The sequence below is a fragment of the Neolamprologus multifasciatus genome, chromosome 5 (genome assembly GCF_963576455.1).
Source record: "Neolamprologus multifasciatus chromosome 5, fNeoMul1.2, whole genome shotgun sequence".
NCBI classification, from domain to species: domain Eukaryota; kingdom Metazoa; phylum Chordata; class Actinopteri; order Cichliformes; family Cichlidae; genus Neolamprologus; species Neolamprologus multifasciatus.
Window position 1 is genome coordinate 31,115,870 of NC_140443.1, and position 9,665 is coordinate 31,125,534.

The 9,665-nt window shown below is 42.2% G+C and overlaps 1 protein-coding gene across 26 annotated transcripts in view; it reads right to left on the reverse strand.

Annotated features, from left to right (window-relative positions):
* Positions 1–9,665, reverse strand: part of foxp1b (forkhead box P1b) — a 144,587-nt gene that overhangs the window by 40,300 nt on the left and 94,622 nt on the right. For 25 of the 26 annotated variants that reach the window (XM_085160966.1, XM_085160960.1, XM_085160978.1 and 22 more), the window contains one exon: positions 9,262–9,387. In XM_085160966.1, coding sequence (XP_085017092.1) covers positions 9,262–9,387 — 126 coding nt within the window. The other variant, XM_085160976.1, reaches the window with a different exon arrangement.

The following is a 9,665-nucleotide window of genomic DNA, read 5'->3' on the forward strand; positions in this document are numbered from 1 at the left end:
AAACAACTAACAGCACAGACAAACAGAGACATCATCTCCATACAGTCTTGCTCTGAAAGGCAACATATTTAGAGACAATAAATCTAACATACATGACTTTATATATTTCTCTTAACACAGCAAGCATGCAAACTGACAGCGTCTTAACAACAAAGTAAACCCTGGATAACTACTCTTCCCATAGGAAGAAGCATGACAAAATTAACCAGCTACAATGACAGAACGTCAACAATGGACAGACAATAAAACTCCTTTTCTCCTTTTCCCTCTTCAAATTAAATTGTCAAGTTTTTTTATACACAAAAGCTGGCAAAATCACAGAAATCAATCATATTGACAAACCTGACAAACTCCATTTAGCTGGCAGGGTAAACAGAGTGCCGGGCCACGCGGTGTGGAGTGAAGCAGAGCGGAGAGTCGAGCAGCGAGGGGAAGAGAGAGAGAGGGAGGGAGAGAGAGAGCGAGTGTGAGTAAGTAAGAGAGAGAGAGAGGTAGGGGCGCGCAGGCTGGCAGGCAGAGAGGCTGAGAACAAGCGCTGCTGTGCTGTGGAGTCTCCAACCTTCCTCAGGATACAGACAGATTGCACGCACAAGGTTGCTCCCTGGCTGACAAGATACAAAACTATCCAATCAACCACGCCCTTCTCCACCAATCACAACCAGCCTTCTAAACATAATCAATTCAAATGGGGCCACACAATAGGAAGCCGCGGGCTGGGCTGCAGGTGAAACTGTGCCTTTGTGTGGGGGCCCCTTTAAAAAAAAGAGTGAGAGAGACAGAGAGAGAGAGAGGGAGAAGCAGAGAAAAAAAGGCACAGTTGACGGCTGTTAACCCTTTGACCCCTGCCGGGACTCGGCCGTGCTATTGAAACAATGGGAACTTAAAGAAAAGAGGCCCTTTAATTAAACAACAGATAAGTAAACACAGCTATCTAGCGGAAAGAAAGAAAACTGGCCTTGCTATCAGCGTCTTTATTGTTCTGCTAAATGGAATTGTTTACAGTGCTGGAACAAAGGCACAACTCATTTTACATGCTGAAAACACTAAATGCACACAAACAATTCACAAGGCTTTGTAGCTATTTTCTTCCTCTAAAATTTCCCAAGAAAAACAAATTCTATTTTAGCCTAAAATAATATAATTATGAGATTAGGGTAGCTTTGTATTTTCTGTACTAATGCCAATCTTTTTATAGTTTGTACTTACAGAGTTTACTATAGGAATCAACCAGTAATAATATGCAAAACCAAGTTTGAGAGTATTCAGCCATAAAATCAACCACAGCAGCATAAAAAAAAAATTCAAACCAGTTTTTAAACACTTATCCCTCAATTTGGCCTCAGACAAGCTAAAACCACTTACATTAACAGCTAACATTACACCAGCTACCAGGCAATCCATCCAACTCCATCCCAATGAGAGCAATTAGCTGTCATGATATCATCACACTCTTTAACACCCGTGTGCACTCAGCAAGTGGAAAAGACAGAAGAAGAAAACAGGACCCTGCCACCTACTGGAGATCTTACTGAACTCCCAGGGAGAGACAGTAGGGCGAAAGCCCTGACTGCTGACAACCTATATGTCTTATCTTTCAATTGAAAACACCTACTCTTGAACAATATTTATATACATTTAATCACATTCCACTCTGTAGCACATCTAAACATGAGAAAACAGAATGAGTTCTTAATCAGCCCCACTTCTGTAACAACATTAAAATCAGGGTTACTAAGTTGTGCAACCCACTTAAAAGAATTAGACAAAAGCACGAGGAAAGATTAACACCTCACTTTGTTAATTATCATGACAATAAACACAGAGCTGAATAACAGAGCTCTAAAACACAGCTCATATCAAACAGCTATAAACCCTTGGCCAAGGATGAAGGAATGTACATGGGATTACATTTCCAGTCCGCAAACACACTGGTAAAATAAACAGAGCGCCTGCATAACAAGCCACTGCTCTCATCTGCTAATAACTAACAATGAGCTCTGCTAAGCTGGCCTGACCTATATAAATTATTGACTGGGACACCTCAAGTGTCAAAAGTGACAATTCCAATACGTATCATAGTGAATAATTAAGTGGAAGAAAAGGGGCTTTTATTTTCTATCTGACACCCTCAAGACGCCTCACACAAAAGAGAGTGACATGCAGCCATGTGCTTGCAACTACACGCATGCACACGCAAAACACCGCACAAAAGTGGTTTAGGCTACGGCCACGCTATTCTCCCCCGGCACTCTCCCCTGGGGTGGCATGTCGGCGTATTCTCAATAAAACACCTTCTTAGCAGTAATAGGCCACTGTTCTCATTTCAACGCTCCCAAAGGCCTCATGATAAATTTAGCAGACACACAGTTCAAGCTTCTCCTCTCACATACTGTCTTTCTAATCCATTGCCTCTGTGCCTGTGCCATGTAAAATAATTACACATATGTGTCGATGTGATACACACCCTATGTGGATTTTTTTTTGTTCCTGTGCACACAGAAACATCAATATTCTTGAGCCTTGAACCCGTCCCTTGTGATAGTTTACCGAGAGTACTGAGCGATTGTGTTCATGACAGAGTGGATGACATTATAAAATACTCCCATTTCCTGCTCGAGTTAGAGTGAAAGTATGAGTTAATGTCTGGCCTGAGCTATGGCTGAAGATAACGACTCGGCTCCAATTACAAAGCCTTCCCAAAACACTAACGCAGCCAGTGAATAAGCTGCACCGGCATGCCAACCAGTGTCTTACTGCTACTACATTAAGACAAGTAGGGAAATGGAGTGGAAGCGGAGAACAAATTCATTCTCATTGCTTTTCTTGAAAAGCGCTGGTGACCTGGACCATTGTCATGAGAAAACAAACACACCCTTTTTTTCCTCTCCTCCTGTGTGTTTGGAGTATTTCATTGTTTACTGGCAGAGAGACTCAGCAGGGCAGGTGTGGGACCTATATAAATAACAGCTGCTCTATTTAATATAACCTACATAATATATTTTTTCCCTGTTATTTCCATTTCAAATGTTATTTCAAAAGTTTAAAAAGTACAAAGCTTTTAAAAAACAATTGTAAATCAAACAAAGTGTGTTTTCCGAGCTACAGCAAAACTTCACACTTTGCAAAGTTCAGAAAGAAGTGACATTTGATTTAAGGGGAAAAAACTGTTATTTGGTGACCCACTCACTTGCACTGACGCCGCACGGGAGAGCGCTATGTCATCTCTGCAGCAGTAAAACAATAGCACAAACAACTTTTGAAGAGGTGGAGAGTTTCTATTCAGAGCCAAACCAAAACCGATCGCATCTTTTATTTATCGTGTTATTATTTTTTTCTACACTTCTGCACCCTTGTTCCTCTCTCGCATAAAACTCTTGCATATTGTTACTGTTTATTAAGTCAATCAAAAATAAAAGACAGCGAGTCTGCCTTTAAATATCTGCACACTACTGAAGGAGTAAGTCACATTCTGAGCGAATGAGGTTATCACCTGGAGCAAAGAGGACTTACAGCAAGTCACGCCTGACTCACCATGTTCCTCGTGGTCTATTATATATGGCTTTGGTTATTTACTTTTAATTTAAATTAAAAGTAAACCAGGAGCACATTGTTTAGTCAGCACATGTGAAGTCTGTATTTGCAAAATATTTCCTGAGATGATATGCCAGCTAGTATATAACGGAGCTTCCAGAGCGCACTAGTGTGGTTTTTCACTTAGTCAAAACAAAAACACTTTTGGGTTTGAGCAACATCGATTTAGGGAGGTGGGGGAATTTTTGTCTTGTCTTTTTTGGCGATTGATTCATCTTTGATTTAAAACGAAAACCATATTAATACAAAGAAACCCAGTTCTTTTTAATAAGCAATAACAATGATTCTGCGGTAAACCTAAAGCTGCAAATAAGTTACTGAGTGACATTTGATATTTGGGTTCTGCTATGCACCAAAATAATGCATTATCATGGGCGATGAGCTATGCATAAAATTTACAGTTAGTTATCAGTCAGATTTGAGTAGAAACCTGTCTGCCTTTGGGTGGCTGCTGTCATCGCTTTTTAAAGACTAAAGAGGAGTCTAATCACAAACTACATTACTTTGGCTTTTTCTGCACACTGGGTGTAGTTATATGGATAAACCAATTATGGTCTGCTGTAAAACATCCAACACAAATATAAAATGCTCCAAATAAAGCCCTCGTGTCGACCTGTATATCTGCATCACTCTTTTGCTGTCTAAGCAGTAACAGTTTACTTTATTCGAGTCTTAACCAAAAGTGAAAATGGAATAAGAGAATTGCCAAGCTGTCAAAAGTGTGCATTGACACCCAAAGAGAAACTGCATTGTGAGCTGATGCTGACTTGACTACACCTTGCATAGCTGTTAGCGTTTATAAATGCTATGGCTGACTGTGCACCCATCCATCCTTCTACCGCTCTCCAAAGGGCGTGTGAATCACTCCAAAAAAAAAAAGACAAGCATTAAAATCAAGACGTAACGCCAGAGGATGACATAAAGATACAACAAATTTCAGGGGAAGTGTATATGTTTGTGTATCCGTGGGGATGACTGAGTGGGGTGGAGTGTTGCGAAGGCTGACTGCTTGAAGGGAAACATCAGGCCTCCAATGAATACAGAGGGTCCTGCAAACAGCAGAGTGGCTCCCAGCTCTGTGACTGGAGTCAATTCGACAGTCATCAACTTGGCTGGGCGAGAGCTCCCACCGCCACCACCCCCCTCCCTCCCACTTGGCTATGTGGAATCAGGACCGATGACTTCATTCTGACAGGATTATCCCAAACCTGGTTCTAATATATACAGTACACATAATACATTTTTACAATATGACAAGCTAAACAAGCGACCATAGAGACGGCCTTTTCCCCGGGTTCCACCCGGCTTTGTGCTGATCTTTCCTGACAGTATTTATCACCTCAAAGCAACGCACACATCAGAATGAGATTTCATTACAGAATCACCTTGAGACAGCACCTAACTGAATAACACACTGCATTGTTGTTGCTATGATTTTATGAAGTGACTTTCTTGTGAATGGGCATATCTCTGCTAAAATGTTTAACGACTTCCTTAAGAATGACTCACTTCAGTAACAGCGGCGTGAAATCAGGCTACGAACGACATTATCAACGACTATTCCTTCTCTCACTATGCTCAGCACTTCTTTTTTCTTCATATTTCTGGTCTAAAATGCTTCAAATATATTTATATGTCACTCTAAACTAAATCTAAATGCACAGAGATTTTTTTTTCACACAATAACCGACCCATGACATGAATCTAGAGTCCTGCCTATTGTCACCTCGCCACTGGGCGATCGCTGCTGTGCCACTTTGGGCCACTGGCCGGCCAGACTGCGGAGGCACCTCGAAGTGCTGCCTCAGATCAGCCTGCAGCACTGGCTGAGCTCCAGCTGACAGGCTTTGGCCTAGTGCTCTAATGACTTACAGATTGGAGCTCTGTGGTATACATGTGTCAGGACAATGCCATGGGCCTACTGCAAAAACAGTAGGAGAGGGAGGGAAAGCCGCCGGCTTCTCCCTGTCCTGTCAGACAGAGGCTTGGCCCCTGGATTGTGTCACATCACGCTTCCCCCCAACAGACCACAAATGAAGGATGTGAAAAGCAAATGCAGGGAGGAGGAGGGGCATTGGAGGGGAGCTCTCTAACTTAAAAGGCTTTCATCCTGTAAACTGAAAAGACATTATCTTTTGACCTGGAGATGCCCTCCGCAAGGCTGTACACTATGGTGTGAAAACAGAGTGAGCAAAGGAGAACGAAAGAGAGAAAAGAAAAGGGAAAGAAGAGAGGATCGAGGCTTCAGCTGGTAATAGTGTAGATAAGGAAATTGTCTGGTTTTTAAACATTATCTGTAGTTTCTCTGTCTGAAGAATAACAAGTGATGCACCTTTGACATTATGAAAATGTTCAGCGAAATATTTATCAGTGAATTGTGAATAGTGTTTCTCATTTAAAATAGAAGGCCAACACATAATTACAATAAGTGCAAAAACTTTTAGGGTAGAAGATGATCTTTACTTTAATATGGACAACAAAGCTCTCAGTAAAGCAATCACTTTCCCTCTCCACAAGCAAACTACCTCTGCTAAAAGCCTGAATTGTTAACACGCTACATTATGCACCTGCCTCTCTTCAAAGCAGCCGTTCATGTATTCTCATTACAATCAGCACAGACTGACAGAAATCAGTCGCTGTCATTCAGCAGTAGACGCAGGAAACTGGCTGCTGGCCATGTACCTCATCGTACTGAATGCTGATCTTAAACACAATCCTGGATGGGAAACAAGCATAATCTGGATATTACACTCAGAGCATAGACACCATATTGACACAACATCTCCTGCCCGGGTGCCACACAATCCCCTGTAGTAGGTGGATGCGTGCACAGGTTCCCTTGGAATGAGGTGTAGTTAACCAGCCGGTCTCGTGTGCATTGCCACAAACGAGCATCAATTCCCCCCCTCCCCCCACCTCGGTGCTGGTGGACTATCAGCGAGGGTCCGACAGTGTTGTTCCTAATTACCTATTTCTCCACTCCTGATCCTGCGGCTGGCATAATTAGTTACCTGGGGCTGCAATCCAATTTGAAGTGATGACAAGAAAGTGATCCATGAAAAAGTAATAAGTTAAATCCAATTTCAGCCTGCCTCTAATTAAATGCACATGGAACTAATGAGTCAAACCCTACCATTTCACTGATAATGGTAATTAGCGGGGTGGGAGTTGCCGGCTCTCGTCGTTGTGCCACTGTAGGTGTGAAGCGCAAAAGGTAAAAGCGGCATGGATTCTTTTAATTACATGTGTCATTCTGTCAATGTAATTTACTGGCTTTTTGACCAGTCAAGTATGTTTAGCTGCTTTCCAGCATGCATAGCAGCTGTTTGTATATCTAGCATGATTAAAAGGCCTCTAGGCTGCTGAGTATACAGCGCAGGCATCTTTATCCAACGGCAGGGGTGGGCGGTGCAGGGGTGAGGGGGCTTCGGGGGCACCCCTGCTGAAGATATAAAACCAAAGAGCCATTTAATGCTGATCAAGGATTCTGAGGCTTGTTTGACTCATATTTTTTTTCCCTTTAGTGCTCTGTGCAGGTCAGTTTTTTTTTCTGGATGTTTCATATATACAGTGCTTCATTATTTTTGACTTGAATGAATTGGAAAGTGAGTCACATCTCCAAATGAGTAAAAGTCTCTCTGCACATCTCCTCGTGCCTAATAGGAAGAACACTGAGATGAATGGAGTCTCGTCTGCAGATCAGGTGCTTTTATGAGGTGTCAGCTTACTACACAGTCCCATAATTGTTGGATCATGTCTTCTGATGACCCAGTCCAGCTCAACAGAGAATCATTATCCAGGCTGTGTGATGGAGATAGTGAATGTTCTGTGTGAAGGAGGCTCCTCTAAGCACAGGGTTTGTTCTTAAAAGAGAAAATGACGATCTGGTGTTTGAAAAAAACAATGTTTGCGATATGGAACATAACAGAAATGCCACCAACCGAAAACGTTCAACTAAATGCAATGCACACTTGCACAGAATGGCCCAGTGATGTCTCCGCCTGAATACTTAACCTTGTGTGTGCACTGCTAGTGGTTGGGCTGGGTTTAATTAGTAGAATATGTAATTTGGAGATAAACAAACACTTGTCTGGACTTGTGGTTTTTTCATAATGGCAGTTTCAACTCAGCAAAATGTAGCATAGAACATTAGAGAGCAGGCAATTTACAGCGTTAGTTAGATACTACAGTGAGCCTGAGCTCTCTTCACAAGAACTGGGCAGAAGAGGGGAGTAAGAGAGGGGGGGCAGGGGGAAAGGGCCCGACTCTCTTTTCAATAGCTGAGTGACAGCTTGGCCAAGCTCTCTGTATACATTAATAAATTAGAATTTTAATTTTGTCTTTGTCTGCAGGAGATGGTTTAGTACTTTACTATGTACCAACAACTGGCTGTATGCTGGAATCTGCCGTTGTGGTCCCCTCTGTTGACCTCTGCAGCACAATTCCCTGGCAGGCTGGGGAAACTGTTTAGTTTGATCCTTTCAACTTATTTGAATCCTGACAAATATGCACACAACTGAAAGGTCATCACAGTCATATTTCATCCTCTGGAGCTATTCCGAAGACATCTGCACAACAAAGAGGCTTTTCCACAACCTGACATTAGACCTAGCTGCTACAATAGCTCATTAAAAAGGGCCCCCAATGGGATAGTAAGGGTATTAAATATTATATATATACACACAGAGAGAACAGGGCCTCCGTATTAATTACCAAATATGCCCTGAAGTCGTTTGCAATTTCACACTGACACAAACAACCGCTCCTTGTTCAAACAAAGATATACATCTCTGAGGCAAATGTTGCATCAGAAATACAGCACTGTCGATCTTAAAAGCAAGATGAAAAAAAACCCAACAAAAAACCCCCCGATTTTTTTCCCGCTGTTTTTTTTTTCCTTTGCATTACAAAGGCAGTTCAAATAAGTGTCCCACCACCTCTTTACCTCTTAATACCTTTGCATTCTCCCACCCCGTGCTCATGTCTCTCTGTTCCACCTTTAAACCCTCCGCCTGGAACATACACCCCACTTGCGGTCTGCTCTAGAGCACCTCCTGCTGCCAGAGGTATAGACTAGCCTCTTCTTTTATTTCTGCTGTATGCATGAGTGTGATGAAAAGAGAGCAAGGAAAGAACAAAGCCAAACTCCCTTTAGCGGGAGGAATTGAGCTCTTTCTCTTCTAGCTTTTCCTCTGCCTCTTTTCCACACTTTCTCCTGCTTACAAACTTCCTAAACAAAATGCAGCCAATAAAGACAATCCTGTCTACTGCGGTAATCTCAAACAGTGATAATCCAGATAATACTGGATGAGCTCAAGTGATCTCAACCGGCCACAATGAGATTTTTCTGTGTGTCTGGCCTCTACACAGAACCCCTTTCTACGTAGTGCTACCACCTCCAATGCTACCTGGATGACACAGGGTTGAGCGTGTGTGCCGCTAAATCACACATGATGCGCGAGCATACATAACTGCAAATGTTGCACTGCCAATATTAATTTCCTGTTTGTGAACTTAGACTACTGCTGTACTTTTTCTCACACACTGTGTTCTAGCAAGAGTTGCACAAGTTCACTTCATTTTTTTTTTTATTATCTGAATAACCACAAAGTTAAATAACCAAGCCATCAGATAACCCTGAGTTAAAATATGAGAGAACGACAACAATACCTGCAGGCTTTGCTGCTTGTCGTTGGCTTTGGGGGATTTGCGACCAGTATTTTGCTGAGACTGCAGTTGCTGTGGCTGGGATTGCTGCTGTTGCTGAAGAAGTATTTGCCGAGCCATTTGAAGAGCCTAGGAGAGAAATTAAAAAAGAAAAGTTACGTCCCTGGAGAACACTTTGATGCCTATTATCAGTGCAGACGCAACCCTTAGAGCAATATTCTCATTGCCGTATGAAAGACAACAAAAACCACAGACCTCCTTTCATGTTATTCTGTTCGGTGTCATAAAGCTAAGACGGGCATTAACAATGCTTAGATGTCAAAACAAATTCACAGACAGAGAAGACCAAAACACGTCATGTTCAGCAATCCAGAAGAAATATTTATCTGTTGATAACTCACACTTAC